Source organism: Colletotrichum siamense, assembly GCF_013390195.1.
Source record: "Colletotrichum siamense strain Cg363 chromosome Unknown KSG_Cg363_contig08, whole genome shotgun sequence".
In the NCBI taxonomy this organism is placed as follows: domain Eukaryota; kingdom Fungi; phylum Ascomycota; class Sordariomycetes; order Glomerellales; family Glomerellaceae; genus Colletotrichum; species Colletotrichum siamense.
In genome coordinates, this window is record NW_023501021.1 from 3696506 (window position 1) to 3715398 (window position 18893).

The window sequence follows — 18893 nt, forward strand, 5'->3', positions numbered from 1 at the left end:
TGAGGAAACCACTGTCAATCCAGTGCGCCTGTTTGGTTGACAGGCAGAATAGATGGCCCAGGTCCTCCGCCGGGCTTCATGATACCCTCGATCAATGGAAGAACATGACCTTGCGTGTTGGATGCAATTATTGAAGTGTGATGACAAAGCACGAAGCTTCCCTTGCCATCCTTGAAATCCCATCGGATCCTCTTCGTCTGGGTTGGTCACTCTCTTATTATCTCAGCGCTACTCCCATGCCCGCTAGAGTACCAATCGACAAGGTTCGGGGCCGGCATTGCATGAGTAACGGCCAAAATTGTTCCATCACAAGCTTATAACTGCCCAGCATATGGAAACAACCAATTGGCTCCGGGTCTGGTTAGGGAAAGAATTCAATGCACTTGGGCAACTCACTTGAAACCCGCCATCGATGCGAGGGGCGATTCCTGGTGCATCCGCATATGCACTGTAGCTGAGTTCATCCCCTTGACTACAGTCATGAGTTTGTTCTTGATACATGCAATGCGCTGTTGTAACCGTGTGTCGAAGGATCGGCTGCACAAAAGCTTCCACAATTGCTTGCGTTTCTTCTGTCTCATTCCAACTGTAGTTCATCACTTCGCTTGACAGAATTGTCGAGAGACACATCTTCAAGGACCTGTCAGTGTGCATCGCAATTAGAAGTCCGGGCAGTGCCGCAGGGACCTCTTGGGGCCAACTTTGATCGTTTTACCCCACCATTATCGTCATCAGATCAGGCATCTGTTCGGAGCTTAGGTACCTGGCCCCTCTGTGGCAGTGGTAAAGTGACAGCCCGTGTCACTGACATTTGCCCCGGATTAGCGTTGTTCCATGGCTTTATGCCCAACCCGACTGGAACCGAGCCGAATCGCAACCTACGGGGTCGTCTTGGCGCTACTATCGCCGGAGCTTGCGCATGTTGCAGAACCCAGCCACACTCGAGCTGCCAAACGTTCTAGAGCTTTGTCACCGCTGACGACTCTTCCCGCCTCTCTCTTCCTCTCGGCACGGAAGTCGCTGACAATTTCTTCTCACGATTCTCTCGTTAATCGCTGCTTCCTGTAGTCTGGTCCCCTGCGACCGTCAGGCAGCATTGCACGTGGAGCTGTCTCCTTTTAAACGTTTGGGAGACGTCATATCCTCGGACCATTTCGATTAGAACACCAGCGTCAACCACCCCCCTCACGAGTTCCGCCCTCGCGCGCGTACGAAACCGACAAGATGGCTGCCGTGCCTGATACCAGACATACCAAGTCCGTCATTTTTCTCCATCATCAGCTCAATGCCTGGCTTGATTTCGCGGTGACGGTGCACTGACACTTCTTCAGGACCGACCAGGAGTTGGCGATCAACATTAAGAAGGCCACGAACCCCGACGAGACTGCGCCGAAGAGAAAACATGTCCGAAGCTGCATCGTTTACACATGGGACCATCGCTCTTCCCAGGCCTTCTGGGCCGGGATCAAGGTGTAGGTGAATGCGCTCGCAACGAAAAGGCAAACGCTGACAATGCTGCTCTGCAGCCAGCCTATTCTCGCCGATGAAGTCCAGACGTTCAAGGCTCTGATTACCTTGCACAAAGTCCTCCAAGAAGGGCACCCTAACACCTTGAGGGAAGCCATGGCGCAGAGAGGGTGGATTGACAGCTTGAACCGCGGGATGGGCGGAGAGGGCGTGCGAGGATACGGACCCCTGATCCGTGAATATGTGTACTATCTCCTGGCCAAGCTTTCTTTCCACCAGCAGCACCCGGAATTCAACGGCACCTTCGAGTATGAGGAATATCTCAGTCTGAAGGCCATCAACGATCCTAACGAAGGTTACGAGACGATCACCGACCTGATGACCCTCCAGGACAAGATTGAGCAGTTCCAGAAGCTGATCTTCTCGCACTTCCGTCACGTCGGAAACAATGAGTGTCGCATTTCTGCTCTTGTGCCTTTGGTGCAAGAGAGCTACGGTATTTACAAGTTCATCACGAGCATGCTGCGCGCCATGCACTCCAGTGAGTCCCGCAATCCCTTTCTGTTTGAAGCGATGACCGATCGGACTGACTTTCGTAGCAACCGGCGACGCTGATGTGCTCCAACCCCTGCGCGAAAGATACGATGCTCAACACTATCGTCTCGTCAAGTTTTACTATGAATGCTCAAACCTCCGATACCTGACCAGCTTGATTACGATTCCTAAGCTGCCGCAGGATCCGCCTAATCTGCTGGCGGAGGACGATGAGGCGCCCGCGCTGCCCGCCCGACCGAAACAGGAGATCGAAAGACGCCCGACACCGCCCCCTGAGCCGAAGTCGCAAGAGCCGGATGATATCTCTGAGTTCTGGAAGAACGAGCTCGAGCGTCAAAACCGCGAATATGAGGAGCAGCAGAGGGTGTTGGAGGAGCAGGCACGACAGCAGCAGGCTATGCAATTGGCGGCACAGGAGCAAGCGCAGCGCGACTTCGAGGAGCAGCAGCGTAGGTTGGCTGAGCAGCAGCGCCGCGAACAGGAGGCGCTCATGCAGCAGCAGCTCCAATACCAGACGCAGGGTAGACTTGCGGAGCTGGAGCAGGAGAACTTTAATGCCAGAGCTCAGTATGAGCGAGATCAGCTCATGCTGCAGCAGTACGACCAGAGGGTGAAGGCGTTGGAGAGCGAGCTTTCTCAGATCCAAGGACATTTCGGCCAGCAACTCGGCAGCAAGGACGACCAGATCCGGGCTCTGCAAGAGCAGGTCAACACATGGCGCACAAAGTACGAGGCCCTTGCGAAGCTCTACTCACAGCTTCGCCACGAGCACTTGGACCTTCTTCAAAAGTTCAAGTCTGTTCAGTTGAAGGCAGCCTCTGCGCAAGAAGCTATTGAGCGCAGGGAGAAGCTGGAGCGTGAGATTAAGACCAAAAACCTTGAGCTCGCGGATATGATCAGAGAGAGAGATCGCGCGCTCCACGATAAGGACCGCCTTTCAGGGGCCAACAAGGATGAGCTTGAGAAGCTGAAGCGCGAGCTCCGCATGGCCATGGACCGGGCCGACAACATCGAGAGAAGCAAGGGTAACGAGCTCTCAACCATGTTGTCCAAGTACAACCGTGAGATGGCCGATCTCGAGGAGGCTTTGCGTCTGAAGTCTCGCGCTCTGGATGATGCGCAGGCTAAGCTCAGGGATGGCAGCAGCGACCTCGAGCAGCTTCTCCGTGACAAGGAGGAGGAGCTCGAGGTTTACAAGGCCGGCATGGACCAGACGCTTATTGAGCTCAACGAGCTGAAGCTCAACCAGGGCGATACGGATCAGGTTATTGACGGACAGATTGATGCCCTGATTATGGCCAACCTGGACAAGATCAACGACATCATCGACTCGGTGCTGCAGTCCGGTGTGCAAAGAGTGGACGACGCGCTGTACGAGTTGGACTCTACGATGCAGGCCGGAAACCAGAACGCCTCGCCTTCGTACGTTCTGTCGCAAATCGAGAAGGCCTCTTCCAGTGCCATGGAGTTTGCCACGGCATTCAACAACTTCATTGCTGACGGCCCTAACGCCACTCATGCTGAGTTGATCAAGACCATCAACGTCTTCGCCGGTGCTGTCGCGGATGTTTGCACTAACGCCAAGGGTATTACTCGCTTGGCTACCGATGAGAAGAAGGGCGACTCCTTGATGAACGGCACTCGTCAGTCTGCCATGTCGACTGTCAAGTTCTTCCGCGGTCTCCAGAGTTTCCGCCTGGAGGGCATGGATCCCATCCAAAAGACCGATGTTGTCATCAACAGCAATAACGAGGTGCAGATGAACCTGCAGAAGCTCAACAAGCTCGTCGAGACCTTTGCTCCCAATGCCGGCAAGCTCGCAGGCAAGGGCGATCTTGGCGACATCGTTGACCAGGAGCTCAGCAAGGCTGCTGATGCCATCGCGGCCGCCGCAGCTCGCCTGGCCAAGCTCAAGAACAAGCCTCGCGACGGCTACTCCACCTACGAGCTCAAGGTTCACGACACGATCTTGGACGCCGCCATGGCCATTACCAACGCCATTGCACAGCTCATCAAGGCTGCCACGGCGACTCAGCAGGAGATCGTCCAGGCGGGTCGCGGCTCTTCATCGCGTACCGCCTTCTACAAGAAGAACAACAGGTGGACGGAAGGTCTCATCTCGGCAGCCAAGGCCGTCGCGACGTCGACCAATACTCTCATCGAGACTGCGGACGGCGTCCTCTCGAACCGCAACAGCCCCGAGCAGCTCATTGTGGCTTCCAACGACGTGGCGGCATCCACCGCGCAGCTTGTCGCCGCCAGCAGAGTCAAGGCGGGCTTCATGTCCAAGAGCCAGGAGAACCTCGAGCAGGCCTCCAAGGCCGTCGGCGCCGCTTGCAGAGCGCTTGTGCGCCAGGTGCAGAGCATCATCAAGGACCGCAACGAGGAGGACGAGGCGGTCGACTACTCCAAGCTCGGTGCTCACGAGTTCAAGGTCCGGGAGATGGAGCAGCAGGTACGTTATCACTCGGCATCGATGCCTTCTTGGCAGACGAGGCTTTTCTTGGCGATATTTGAAGAGATGATTATGCTCATACGTTACGCTACTACTACTAGGTCGAGATCCTGCAGCTGGAGAATGCCCTATCGGCGGCACGACATAGGCTAGGAGAGATGCGCAAGATTTCCTACCAGGAAGAGTAGAAGTCGCGCTGGCTACAACAGTCCGTCCTATCAGACGGCGGACATATCTTCCGCCGTCAAGGGAGTTCCGACGACATCGCCGGTCACCTCCCGAGAGAGTAGCAATTTGTGTATTCCCGTTTTTATTAGTTTCAAAAATCACATCGAGGTGGATTGGCGATGGCGGGCACTAGTAGCATTCGTTGGTAGTCGTTGTTTATTAGCTCTATCTTCACACCCAATCTCCCGCGAGCATTTACTCAGGGCGGAAAGGACTGGCAGAATTTTGATGAAGTTTATTGGCTTTTCAACTATCCGCGTGCTCTGCCCACACGTTACCCGGTCTTCTCTCCCTTCGTTTGTGGCTTGTTGTCTCTTGTCTCCTTCTCCCGCCCTTCTCTCCGCCCCGTAGCGTCGACGTGACAAGCTAGACATGAAAACGGAAAACGCCCTTTCCGCGATCTAGCCCTGGCTGTTTTCCCCTCAACGGATGTAGGCCACACATGAGTGATCCGTGTAGCGAGAAACGCCTCGACATTCGAAAGCCCGGTAATAGGAACACGTCCGGCGGTCTAACGCCCTGGAGCGTAAGCGGTGAAAGGGCAGAGGCTGAGGGGAGCGTCGGAGCTGAAGCCGTTGGGTTTATTTAGTTGTTGTTGGTTAGGGAATTCGGACCTGAGTCCGAGGCATGATGATGTGGCTTTTTGATGTGCGGCTGGCGTTTGCAAAGATTCCAGGTGATGGTTCGTTTGACGATTGAGGATGTTGCACTGTGTTGGCAAGTATGGAACTTGTCCGAAAGATGGGTCAATCTTGGCAGTCAGCTTTGGTTTCCATGGCTCAGTGTTGCTAGAGGAGATATCATATCGCCAATAACAAGCCAGACATATTAATATGAGGTTGTAGCGACGATATTGCTGCCATCACCGCTACTACTGTGGGGAATATGCGAGCAGCCGCGGGATCACGGAGCACTCTCCCGTCGAAACAGCAGGTACCCGTGTCACAGCAGCCTCGCATCCCAGCGTCGCAGCGGCTCCAAAGTGAAACTTGACGACATGTCTTGATCTTTCATCTCCCGCTTCCGCCAGGGAGAAAACAGGAGCGGTTCCGCGGGTCGTGGGAGGCACGCGAGAACGCCAGCTGACGTGCCAACACAGCCCGGAGGCGGGCTATCGTCTCTTCCCATCCAATCACCGAGGGCTTAGCTGTCACTACGAATTCAATTGCCATACTGTTTTCTCGCGCCGGTCCTTCCCTCGCGTCCGCCTTCGCATCCGCTGGCCTATCTACTGGAAGAGTCTGGTCTCAGCTGCTAGAGTAGACCAAACGCTTTCCGTCGATAAATGGAAAAGGGGGGCTTTCAGGCATTTGACTCAGTTCTGAGTCGCCCGAGATCCCGCGTTGAGTCAAAGTGTCTCACAACACGCCAGCCGGGGCGGGGTCCGGCCCTCCGAAGAACGTGGTTTCGTCGACTTCATCCCGGAGGTCGAGCCCGCCTCCGATGGAACCCACACGAAAGTTGTACAAGATGTTTCTCCGCGGTGTTACACGGATTACGCATTGGATATACCATCCGGCCTAGGCTATCCTTATGATCAAAGCTACTGTTCTTTGTCATTTGAGAGAAAGACTGAGACGTTCAGGAGACCCAGAGTGGCAACGACAAGCGATTAATCTCGTTGTTCGGGGTTCCCGTGACCCCAAGCGTTGGCTTCAAAAGTCCAGACTGAACTACGCGATCAAAGTCAGGTGAAAAACCGGGCATGGAATCCAATCACGCTCCTCAGAAGATGCCGTCTGGAAGACGTTCATCCCCGAGTGTGGGCTCGGGCACCTCCTACAACCCCGGTTCGCCCAAAGACTCCGATGAGATCTGAGCATCGAGACCTGTCCATGCGTGAGTACTGAATCGTCTAGCCGTTTGCGTGTCTGTATCATCAATGGGTGACTCCGGGGGGGTTAGCTTCTGCCGTGGGCACCGTTGAGAAAGCCACCAGGGGCATCAACCATCCTCGTGTGATGTTGTTGCAATCGGAAAGGGGTCCTGTCAGTCATTGTGGCGTACGCGGGTGGTGATCGATTGGCCCGGAATCAAAGGCCTCCTTTTGCCAAGGAGGGGGGCTGCAGGGCATGGCGGACGACATGGCGAACAAATCCTTGGGGAAGCGGCAAGGAATGCCAGGGTGCTGGTGAAGAAGGGCGCCGCTCTGATTAGACATGAGCCGCTTGTCCTAGCTCTGTGAGTGACGCTAGGCTTGGCTGAGACGAGTATGATGGCCTTGGGGGTCCCTCTTTCATGTCTTGTCGGCATGTCCTGGCCCTAGCCCACTCGTTTCCTCCCTGCTCCCTGGTGTGTCTGCCTTATGGCATTCAGTTACGATGTGAACTCTAGTGCGCTAGCTAGAAGAGGAACCACCTAGTCCAAACAGAATGATTGGATATTCGACGCAGGGTTGACGCGTGTTGTCGGAGAAGGTTATGTGTCGAAGAGAGTCTGCTGGTGGTCAGATTCGGAACCAAGGCATGGATTCTGAAGCGCAGATGACAGGTCATTGCAGGGGCTATTGGCGACCAGTGCTCGCCTGGTCTTTGAGTGCCTTGTACTGCTGCCTGTATACTTCGTAACAAACGAACCTTTGTGCCACCACACGTAAATAGGCCACTCCAAGACCATGAGATCCCAAGCGCGATCGTATATCTCACCAATCGCCCCATTATCGATCTTCGCGCTTGTCCGCCACCTTCTCAATGACAACCTGCACTTTTTCGCTTGCTGATACTCACTCTACAGGCTCATGAGGTACCGTATTGGGTAGAGAATGTACTTCATGCTAGGCCGCTGAAAAGCGCGCGTCCCGCGCCAACCTGTTGATCATTAGCGATAACAAGTCTCTGCGCCCGCTGCTGGTAATTTGTGACGCGCACCGACTTTTTGCATGGTGTGGTGACCTCGTCTATCATTCCCAGAACATGCCTGACCAGTTGAGCCCTGGATCGGTCACTTTGGTCTCCCGACGCAAGAGAGCGATGAGTCTGACAACCGTTCCGTTGCTGGCGCGACAAAGGGAAGAGCTGCTTCAGATCTACCCAACTCTCAGGCCCATCTGTTCCTTTACTGGTCTGTCAACTCGGTAAACCGAGCCGCTAGTTTGACCGCATTCGTATCCGCAAGGCTTTGTGAGCCAAGTCGTGAGGTTCGGGAGATGTAAAGAAGGTAAAGCCCCCCCATAGGATTACCATACAGCGACTGTAGCTAGCGCGGGAAACGCCAGGCCATGACGGGGGTGTTCTCCAGGCTAACGGCCTCATTCAGTATGTCTTGTTCCCACCTAACATCGGTCCCCTGTTGCCTTACGGCCGTACGTCTGTGCTGGAGACCAGGTGTAAGATCGAGTGCCGGGATCTGGGCGGTTGGACCGGGCGGTGACTTCCAGAAGGCAGGCGACGCTGTCCTTGACAATCGCTTGGCAGCCGGAAATTAGACGCCGATAGCTGATGGCAGCCGTTGCGCGGAGTGATCCAGGGGATCGTTTCCTGTGAAGACGGGAATCCCAAAGGGGTCCCTGTTACGTTCGTACCCCTGAACCTCCAGGCGTGTTCCTTGGGGGCCGTTACCAGGCGGTCAGGGAGGCCCGCAGGCTCGGATCATTTCTCACCAATGCGGGGGAGTAGCAGAGGCAGTCCAAAGCGGTAATTATTGGTTGGTAGAAGCGTACAGTATCCTGATTACTGTGCCGGGGCGGTGATGAAGAGTGTCGATGAGTCGAAGATGCTGGACAGATTGCGTGGGGCATGGGTCGATGGGTGTCGAGTGGCATCTTCCAGATTCTTGGCGATGATGTCGGCAAGGTCGGTGAAGGCCTCCCTTCTTTCCTGACAAGGGCAAAAATAGGTTGGCAGGTGCCGCGAGGATCACAAGGGGGACACGTTGTTGAGCCCTAGCAGCCAGCTCCTGCCGCAGCTGCAGAAGGGTGTCGCAATTTGGAGAAGGCGGGGGGAGAGAAGGTCAACGATCATGTATGTCTGGTCGAAGAGGGAAGGCTGCAACAGTGACGATGGTGCCTTCTTTGCTCCGCCTGATGAAGACAAGTGCTGGAGATCAAGTGGGAACATCGGCGACCACGGGGACCAAGAGCTGCAGGGCCAGGGTTCCGCGTCCAACCCTTGAGCGCGTGAAGTGATGGCAGGGGCGGTGCTCTCCACCGCATATCTCGGATTGGATCGAATGCCTCAAGAAGCAGAGCGGCTTGCTCAGACAGCCCCGACGAGCCCAACAAGACTGTGAACAGCCCATTTCTCAGGGAGACGACTGCAGTGCCTGGGTTGACATCCCTGGCGGTGGAGGCAGTCCTCCCTCGAAAGTGCCAGGACCCAGGCGTCGATCTTGCTCAAAGCGGCAATGTTGTTTGCTTGCACTGGTTCGGTATTGGTGGCTTTTGAAAGTGGGCTTTGAAGACGGTCAGCTTCTCCTGCATGAGTTTGGGGGTTACCCACCACACCAAGCGCACGTCTCAAGCAGATACGAGGGGCGCAATGATGTTCCTGTCGTCTGTGTTCTTGCGCAAGGAAGTATGCTGTTGTTTTGCGGCCCTTTTCGCGCATTTCTTTCTCGCGGATGAGACAAGTCAAAGATTTGGAGAAAGGAGGGGGGCATCCGTGGAGCCTTTCGATCGCAGAAACGGGGCTCAGAAGAGCCCAGTTCGGACGAAATGTGGGGCGTTGCAGGGGTCCTTCTGCCGCTAAGCGCAAGAGGCTGATCTAATTTGGCTTGGTCTAGATGCTAATCTCGACGACGAGGGTCTTGCTGCTCTTGGGGGTTACAACGTTTGTTTGCTCTCGCAACCAGTGTCTCGGTACCCAATCAAACGCATCCCATGATTTCCAGCCAAGATTAAATTCGTCAAGCATGTTTGCCAACCGCACTCACATGGCTCTTCAAGCCCTGACAGCAACAGTCACGTCAAGTGGCCCGCTTCGCACTTCGCCGCACGGAGGCAGGGGTAGAGGGGAGGTTGAGGGTATGCTAGAGTGAGGGAAGTATCTGTGTCATTTCTCTCTCGTCTTTCGGCTGATTTCTATCTAGCGTCTAATCCAGAAAATTGCCAGAAACATGCGCAAAGCCTGGTCATTGATCACACAGAAATGCATGGCGATCCAAAACCCCTACCAACTCCACCTTCCAGAAGCTGAGGTCGAATGTCCTGCAATCATACCCCCAGTCGATAGAGCCAAATTCTGCTGAAGACAAGCTGCCATTTCTGGCCCTCCGAACTGATTTTTGGCAGAAAACATCGAGCGTGCTGACCTTGTTCAGGACCAAACTGTGCCCAAGTTGAAACATGTTTGCCCAGAACTACAAATGATTGCACCCAACCACACAATTTAGAAAAAGAATGTTTACCACGTTTTGTTGATAACTCAAAAGAGAAAATTTGATTGAGAAGATGAAATTATCTCTGCGCCTTGACGGGAATAATCTCGCTCTCCCCGTGAGCGTCTTCGTCGTCGTCGTGGCTCTGGCCACCCCTGCTAGATCCGTTGCCTGTAGGGAAAATGTCTTCCAGGGCCAGCTCATGGAGGTGCGTCGTCATCGGAGGGGCAAAACCCATGTCAAATGAGTCGCTCGCAATCATTGCCTGGCTGTGAATGTTGGAAGAGAAGTCTTGTGATGTGAATGATTCAAAGCCGTGAATTTCTTCCGATTCCGGGCTGTTACGGAAGGAATCGTCGAACATCGTGCTAGCAAACGAGCTCGCCCCTATCGAAGGGTGCGCTTGAAATTCGCCGACGATGTTTTCTTCCGAAAAGCTGATGAAATTCTGGCCATGCATCGGCGCGGGCGGCAAATCCGTTTCTTTGTCTCGTGGACGTGGTGCATGCAGGTGGGCGGCCGTGGCGGATGCGTAAGAGGGAGGACTCGCGAAGAAACTGGTGTCACCCGAGTGAATGAAGGGATCCTTCTTTTCTGAGTCGAAGCGGTACTGATCGGCAGGTTGGGAATGCGGCGGCAACTGCTGATAGTTGCCGTTGGTTGCCGCCAACCCGCGACCGAGATGCTGTTGCGGTTGGTGGCTGGCTGCGTTGGAAGCGCCGTGGAGTGCTGTGTCACCTCGGCTTTGATATGCTGGTGGATGTCAGTCATGGTCCCCGAGTGATGATGGTGGTGTAACTCACCAGGGGCAAATTGATAGACGGTGCAGTGGTTGTAGATTTCCTCTTCGTTGGTGACTGCCGAAATATTGACTGGAGGCATAGGAGCGGGAACCAGATGTCCTCGCTGATTTGGCACGCAGTAGGCCGCCTGGAACTGATGAGGACGCCCGAATTCTGAGAGAACCCAGTCCCCTTCGGGAAACATGCGTGAGGTGGTGAAAATGTCGAGATCGCGGCGTGGTAAAACTTCGTTCATTGCCTGGGCCCTCAAAATGCCAGGGCTTTCGCTTGATGCAATCTCTTCGTCCCGAGACATGTTGGAGTGAGGTGGCGGCAGAATACTAACCAAAACCGTGGCAGCCGTTGGCTGAAAATATGCGGTGTAAATGGGTGCAAGAAGGGGATGAACAAGAGGCTATCGTACAAAAGAAGAAAACGTCAGATGGGGGCCAGTCCAAAGATATGCTGTGAAGATAAAAAAAAGTCGGATGCCCTCAGATGCGAAAATAAGGATAGATGCAAGAGACAAAAAGGTCCCACGCTCGTGAAATGTAAAAAAAGCGACCCTTGACCGAAAGCAGCGTCGCGATGACATCCGGCAAAAGTATTTTTGGGGAATGACTTTTGGAGAAATGAAGAAGAAAAGAATACAGAATTGTGGGCACCAGATCTATTCCCTCTTGGTCGCAGCCTTATTGATGTAGCCAATCTGGAGTCCGGACAAAATGTCGAATGTACCTCGAGGGCAACGTAGGGTGTGAGTCCGAGCAAGACGTCAGGAAAGCTTCTCGAAAACATCAACTTGGTGTAAAACTTCGTAAAGCCTACCCTGAACCTCGCACGGCTTGAGGTTGTGATACGTTAATTTACGAAAGCAACAAAATGCAGGAACGTCCACAGAGAAGCCCGGGCGATGTCATTGATCCCGGATTTTAGGGTTGAGATGGCGACCGCTGCAACCATGATGCATCAGAAATAACATGCCCCCTCTCTGCACAGAGCAGCATGCAGCACTTTCGTGACCCTCGCCCGGCAGACTAATATCTTTTGTTTTTTCTCTTGCCTGTCACCGAGGTGGATGCTGGTGCTGGCTGGTACAGGCGGTGTTGGCATCTCTGCCTTCCCTTCCAACACCAACCACATCAGAGATGCAGCAGCAAGCCCAGCGGGGTGGTGTGCCTCTGTTGGTTGCTGTTTTCCACCCAAATGTGCTGAGAGCGCAGAGAGCACAGCCCGTAGTGTGCACCCAGGAGCAAGACTCGTTAACAGATGCCCAAACCGTCATTAGCTGTTCTATTTTCCTCGCACATCATCCATGCCTGGTCTGCTCATCCAAACATGCACCATTGCATCGTGCTGAGGGCAAGGTAACGTATCATGGATTGCTGCTGATATCGCCATCCCTTCTATATCATTTGTTGTGCTAAAATACCATTTCAATGTGTATGAAGCTGGGCGCGATATTTTCGCGAGAAAATGGGGAAATGATGGGGTTTCTAACTGCTCAGCTCTGGGAGTGAGGCACGTACGGGAGATAACACCGAACACAGGTTTATACCCGAAGGATCCAAGAAGCTCAGCTACCTATGCCCGCAACAGAAGGCCAAGACGACGGTAGCGAGGAAAGACTGCAGCTAGCAGTGCCGGTGGATTAAGGTCGACCAAAACTACATGGTTGCATGGAGACGTAAGCGGCCGTTGAGATTCTCTTGACAGCTGGGCAGACTGGACTTGCTTCTTCCCCCCAAACTGGTGCGAGGTACCTGCATCTCGGGCCGTCATCCAGCAAAGTATCTCCCTGCCCTTTTGCCTCCTTCTAACTACTTGGAGACAGGTGTCGCCGCGTCGTAGGGACAAACATGATGTGTACAGTGCAGGGTCGTGGTTTCGCCTACAGTGGAAGGAAGCCAAGGAAGGCAAGGTAGACAGACAGGTGCAGATACCGAAGGACCGCCCGACATCGATGCACCTCCACGTCCTCGTCCAGGGCTGGCGGGTTCCTTCTCATCTGGCCCTGACCCTGGCCCTGGCCCTTCCTCCCCTCTCCAAGAGTCCAGGGCAGGCCCCCAGACACATCATGTAACCGGAGCTTGCCATGGCCATCCAGACCTGCCACGGCAAGATGGATCCCCTGCAGTGATTTCTGGTTTAAGACACTGCCCCACACCAAAAGGCTGGGCACTCTCGCCAACCCGTTCCTCGTCCGTCGTCCTGAGGCATTGCGGTCTGTGTTCTATGGGCTTGGTCTGTGATGGGGGTGCTTTCCCCAAACTTAGGACCCTTCTATGAGCGAGCCTTTCCATATGCGATTTGCACTGGGTATCTTGCCTCTCGTACCCTCCTCATATCTCTCCCCCAACGCTGTCCTGGACTACCTATGCCTCGTTTGTAATTGGCACTTCCTCGACAGTATATCTTGCCCGAGACCCCATCGATCTTGGAAGATCTTGTCTCCATCTCACGATCCATCCTTTCATCTACACACACCACTTCCCATACCCATAATTCCAACAACATCTGCGCCAACCTCAACCCCGCATCCTGTCCGTCTTACACCGCCTCGCCAGCTCGCCATGTCATTCCACGACTTCAATCCCGGCCAGACCATTGCCGGCTGCATGGATCCTTCTCGCTTACAACATGATATCCTACAGATCGCAAAGGAGACACTGGACCTTCAGCTCAATAGCTTCCAGTCCGTTGTTGCTGTCTCTCAGAAGGATTACCTTGGTCTTGGCCAGGACGGGCAAGCATTCATGGCTTTCTATATGGGGTTGGTCTACCTTCAGCCTCAGTTCCTTCAATCAACATGCCGAACGCATCTAACCATACGCTGCAGACGGATTTTCAGGAAGCCCGTCATGTGGGCAAAGGATGGCATGGACGGCAATGCAGACAGATGGGTCCTCGGGCCCTGCGAGAAGTTCGTCTCTGGCCCCCACATGATCGTCTCAGTCAACGGCATTGCCATCGTCGTCCAGCGACCACCAAGCCATTTTCTAGAGGACGCTTCTGGCTCAGAAGCTGGCGCCCATTGCACCGAAAGCCCAGAGCCTGTTTGCAAGATCAAGGTTCCTCGACCTCCCAATGCCTTCATTCTCTACCGCAAAGATCGCCATGCCACCATGAAGCAGGAAAACAGTCACCTAAGCAACAACGATATTTGTGAGTACTTTGACTTGGTTCCCCTCGGGAACAGGCGCTGACCAACAATAGCCATTAGCTTAGGCAAGAAATGGAACAGCGAATCACCAGCCGTGCGCCAGAAATATACCGAACTTGCAAAGATGCACAAGGAGCGCCTCTTGATGATGTATCCCGACTACCGTTACACCCCACGCAAGCCGTCTGAGAAGCGCCATCGAAAGCCTAGTGGCCAAAGCAAGAAGGCCAGCTTAGCAGCGTCAATGAGGTAGAGGCCGCCTCCTACCCGAGAGCGACAACACCATCAGCGCGCCGACTTGTCGGGTCCAGACGGAGGAGTATGAGTTATACCTACCGACTGCGCCGAGTCGCTGTAGCACCAGCCACGAAACGGAACCGATATCGGCGCTGCCAGACGACCTCAGGTTGTCTTTGTGTCCTAGACTGGCAGCATCAGCGACCAGATGAGCCTAAGAATGTGGCGCCTTTTGCGGCTGTCTTCGATCTCTACTCAGTCAGCGTGACCCAGGAGGCGACCACACATCTGGTCATCGATTCTTTGCCGCATGCTGTAGCAAGAGTTGTCCTGCACCAAAAACCAACAGACCTTTGTGCGGCGATACTTAGGCGTGCGAACGCAAGGAGATCGCCGGATCTGAGGAACCAAGAACCATCCTGGCCCATCTGCTTCGATGGCAACGCGAACCAGGGATCTTCGATTTGATGAACATATTGGCGGAAAAAATGTACTCACAACCCATGTATTCGCATGTCAAAGCGAACGCGAATCTTTTTCTGTAATTATAATCTGCAAGCCAGTAAATATTATCTTCATAGACCATCTATTCCAGCCCGATACCTAGAGTGTCTTTTGCCCCCCGCCATGAGGACCATTGGTTCGCCCACATGTTGCTCTTCGCCACTGCAGACTGCTAACACCATCCATGATGCCCAGCCACTGTCTCGACGGCGCATCACGGAAATAACTAGGTCTGATCTTTTTTCCAGTCGCTGCTCCAGATGAACGTCCCGCATCTCCACTCCGTCCCCGATTCTTTGACCCCCGACTTCCCCAACGGGCGGGCACATACGTAGAATGATCTCCCTGTACAGATCGTCAGTACCCATTGCACCAATCACGACCCCCGGCATTCGCCTAAGTTTTCCGAATAAGGAAGACGTTGCTTGGATGGATCTCACCACAATTGATGCCGGGCTTCTTGGTCTGGAAGCTGACACAAGGCTCGCCGTGTTCGCATTTGGGCACTACCCTCTTGCCCAGGCTGAACTTGGACCACGCTTCTTTGGTCTCGATAGGATCAAAGACCTTCTCAGAAGTTTCGGTAGCCGACAGGTCCAGGGTTGATGCCGGCTGTTGCTGTTTGCTGGGCAAGGGCGAGGTCAACGACTCCGCAGTCGCAGGGACCTCCGCTACCGTTGAGAGGGAACCGACTAGCACTGCAGCCTTGTTCCCCTGTGACTGGTCCTCGGGACCATTGTTCTTGTCGCTGGAATCGGGGATTATCTCGCTCTCTGCGTGGGCGCCTGTCGGCTTCGCAGCCGGGGCCTTGGGTTTAAAGAAGCCTGTCAGAGTGCTCTGCTTGTTTGTCTTGGAGTCGTTGTCGTTCGTCTTTGTTCTCTTCAGGGACCGCTTTGTGTCTTTCGCTTCTGCCTGCCTTTTTACGGGGGCAGATGAGGATGGAGGTAACGTTCTATCAGGGACGGTCGGAGGTATCTTGCTCGTGTTCGACGGGGCAAAGGTTTGTGAGGGAGGATCGTCGGGAACATTGGGAAATGAGGGGCTCTTTGGCTGTTGAGAAGGGGTATCTTTGGAGATGGAAGAGGGAGGGGTATCAGTTATTGGCTTTGCGGTCGGCTTCTTCATGAACATGTCTCGTATGCTTCGTCGCTTGTCGAATTCGGGAATGAGCTTCGCGGAGAGAGGGAGGAGGTCCTTTGCGGCCCACTCTCGCAGACGGTCGCCCTGTCGAAACATGTCGCTCGGATTCATAAGATCGACGATGGGAACATCCTTGTCATCCTTATTGACGACATCACCAATGATTGCGTATACCGGGCAGTGATCCGACCCCATCAGCCCCTCTTGGATGTTCGAGTCCGTGAACCAATCCTTGATGCCTGACGAGCAGAGTATGTAGTCTATCCTGCTCCCGTTGTTGGCCGGGCGGGTGTTTCGTTTGGTATCCCAGCAGGTGAACATGCCCTGTCGCGTCGGGTGGAAGATGCGCGTCAGGTCGTGTAGCACAGGCTTATCCCGCCCCTCGTCCCGGGCTCCGGTAACGTTGCCGCCGACGACCAGCTGGTTGAAGATGCGCCGCGACGGCATGCCCTTCCAGTCCTCGACTGTCATGCCCTCCTTGCGGAGCATCTCGCGCAGGTTGCAGGTGTCCAGCTCCTCGAGGATGACGTTGAGGTCGCCCGTCAGGATGACCTCCTTGCCCTGCGCGACGAGGTTGCGCACGCGCACGTCGAGGGCGTTGAGGTAGCCGAGGCGGAAGTCGTCGCGGGAGGAGTCGCGCGTAGCGGGGCTGTAGGTGCCGATGAGCACGAAGGCGGGGAACTCGAGGACGACGCAGCGGCCTTCGGAGTCGAGGGTCGCGGCGTCGACTTCGGAGGACAGCTGGCCGGCGCGAGGGTACCCGCCGATGTGCTGGTCCGGGGGCAGGTCGCGGTACGGGGTGGAGGAGCCCGGCGGGGTGAGGACGCCGAGGATGCCTTCTTCTGCGCAGATGGGGGCGCAGGTTGCGTTGCGGGTGTAGATTGCCACGCCGGAGTATCCTGGGTGTGTGGTTAGGGATGAGAGAATTAGGCGGCTTCGGGAGAGGTGTTACCTTTCTTGTGTTTTGGCAGGCTGAAGAAGACATCCCAGCCGGGGACGAGGACCATCTCATCTGTAAGGTCTTTTCGCTGGATTTTGCATTCTTGCATGATTACAATGTCCGCCTCAAGGATGTCGAACATTGCCTGGGCAGGAGGTCAGGGAGGGATGCAAGTGAGGATGGGGGCGTCGGACCTGGTATGTTCGCTTCTCCCGCCATGGTTGGTATCCGAATGGGTTTCTGAGGGCTGTTAGGCTGACTGCTCATGGGTGTGCACACGGAGGCTTTCAAACCTGATGCCGTTGACTTGAGATGAGTTAGCCACGCCGGCCTTGAAGGGACACCAGATGTGCGCTCACTCACCGTTCCATGTCACGATGCGAAGCCCCATATTGACGAAGAGGCGCTCTTGAAGCTGAGCTCAGCAATTTTGAAATCAAATGGGTATCGCTCAAACGCCGGTATCACCTCGCTTCAACATCAAAAACTCCCAGAGATGCCGAGTGACGTCGATGGAGGGACCAATACAGAGAAGATGTAGAAGCGAGCGGCGAGTCAGTGACTAAAAGAGGAACACGACACAAACGATGGCGCCTTTTCGTTCACGAATGCGAGAAAGTGAGACCACGGCGTCTGGCTGGAGCAACTTCGCCCTCGACCGCTTACACGTCGTGAGTGACCGCGCGACGTCGCTGCCGTCATGGACGCGGCACGACCTTGAGGCGGTGTCACGTGACCCGATACAACGCTGCCTCAACTCATCAATTGGCGTCCTTTCGATAGCCATACAATTCATTATTCACAATCAAGAAGCAAGCGAAAACTAAGACTCGAATTACGCCAATTTTGGGTTTCCCTTTTGGTAAACTCTGGCCGTTTGCAGGGGGTTAAATGCCTTGCTCCTCCATCGCCCCAGGAAACCAGTTCCTACTTCCTCCGCAAATGACCTGACATCATTTAGTCATCCCGCAAAGCCCGCCCACCAAAAAAAGACAGAGCAGCAGATCCCTGCCCTTCGTTGCTGCCTAACAATCCAGGCCACAAACCCGGCCATCACCACCACCGGTTCCCGCTAACCGAGCTCCATGACCTGATTCCCGTCCCGCAACGAACCTCAATCTTCACCACCGCCGACCGACGACCGAACGTCACAAAAAATCTCCCCTCCACCACCCACACCGGATACCGCACACACAACATGAGCGCCCGCCTCTTCTCCGCCGCCGCGCGCAGCGCTGCCCGCGCCCCGGCCGCCCGCTCCACTGTCCAGCGCCGCTTCGCCAGCACCGACAACGCCTTCGTCAGGGAGCGCGAGGCTGCCAAGCACCACGCCGCCGGCACCACTGGTTCGTCATACCATTCCTTCTGCTGTGGTGCGGGTTCAGGAGAGATGGGGGAAGAGTGACGTTGGGGACGAGAGCCAATTGGGCCTGTGGGGAGGAAACCAATTGAGTGAAATATAGAAATGCTAACGAACGTGAGCAGAACTCTGGCGCAAGATCTCCATCTAGTATGCCTTTTTCCCTCCGAACCCCCGAAGAGAATCAGCCCCTCCGATTGAGTGAATCCCTACGCCGTCGAAGAAATTGTTGATGCAGGACATTGCGACGGAGGAAGTGTCGGAACTCGCATTGGGATTGGAGGGGCATAAATCACGGACTCGACGGCACGCGGGATTTGTCAATTGGAGATCGAGGGAAACCTTGAGCCAAGGAGATCGTAGGCTGACCATGTGTGTGTGATACAGCGCCTGCATTCCCGCCCTCGCCCTCGCCGGCGCCAACGCCTACGTCCTCTGGAACGAGCACTGGGAGCACTGGAGCCACATGCCCCCTCTGGAGGAGCGCGTCGAGTACCCCTACCAGAACATCCGCACCAAGAACTACCAGTGGGGCAACGGTGACAAGACCCTCTTGTACGTATGGGGACTATGAGAGACGGGGCGAATTTGCTAACGTAGTCTGCAGCTGGAACGACTCCGTCAACTACCACAACAAGGACAAGGCTTAAACTGCCAGAACTTGGGCACCAGAATGCGTGCACTCGCATCGGGGAGGGAGCGATCCATAGACTCGGGACACGCTTGTTGGGGGGTAGACTATTCTGTAC

At 54.8% G+C, this 18893-nt stretch overlaps 5 protein-coding genes across 5 annotated transcripts; 3 read left to right on the forward strand and 2 right to left on the reverse strand.

Annotated features, from left to right (window-relative positions):
* Positions 1-1224: 1224 nt before the first annotated feature.
* On the forward strand, positions 1225-4665 carry end4 (Endocytosis protein end4; the record flags this gene model as incomplete). Its single annotated transcript, XM_036644329.1, has 5 exons — positions 1225-1256; positions 1332-1472; positions 1527-2008; positions 2067-4477; positions 4579-4665. The coding sequence occupies 5 exons, from the start codon at positions 1225-1227 to the stop codon at positions 4663-4665; spliced, it is 3153 nt and encodes a 1050-aa protein (XP_036490409.1).
* A 5432-nt stretch (positions 4666-10097) lies between these two features.
* CGCS363_v012481 (uncharacterized protein) lies at positions 10098-11116 on the reverse strand (the record flags this gene model as incomplete). The annotated part of the gene is made up of 2 exons (XM_036644330.1): positions 10098-10771; positions 10822-11116. 2 exons carry the CDS (start codon positions 11114-11116, stop codon positions 10098-10100), a joined length of 969 nt encoding a protein of 322 aa, XP_036490821.1.
* A 2257-nt stretch (positions 11117-13373) lies between these two features.
* Positions 13374-14216, forward strand: mta-1 (mating type protein mat1-2-1; the record flags this gene model as incomplete). Its single annotated transcript, XM_036644331.1, has 3 exons — positions 13374-13573; positions 13640-13965; positions 14017-14216. The coding sequence occupies 3 exons, from the start codon at positions 13374-13376 to the stop codon at positions 14214-14216; spliced, it is 726 nt and encodes a 241-aa protein (XP_036490212.1).
* An 884-nt stretch (positions 14217-15100) lies between these two features.
* apn2 (DNA-(apurinic or apyrimidinic site) lyase 2) lies at positions 15101-17175 on the reverse strand (the record flags this gene model as incomplete). The annotated part of the gene is made up of 5 exons (XM_036644332.1): positions 15101-16743; positions 16797-16929; positions 16979-17024; positions 17078-17090; positions 17148-17175. The coding sequence occupies 5 exons, from the start codon at positions 17173-17175 to the stop codon at positions 15101-15103; spliced, it is 1863 nt and encodes a 620-aa protein (XP_036490345.1).
* Positions 17176-17982: 807 nt separating this feature from the next.
* On the forward strand, positions 17983-18794 carry CGCS363_v012484 (Cytochrome c oxidase subunit 6A; the record flags this gene model as incomplete). Its single annotated transcript, XM_036644333.1, has 4 exons — positions 17983-18130; positions 18270-18294; positions 18532-18699; positions 18752-18794. The coding sequence occupies 4 exons, from the start codon at positions 17983-17985 to the stop codon at positions 18792-18794; spliced, it is 384 nt and encodes a 127-aa protein (XP_036490208.1).
* Between the last annotated feature and the right edge of the window lie 99 nt (positions 18795-18893).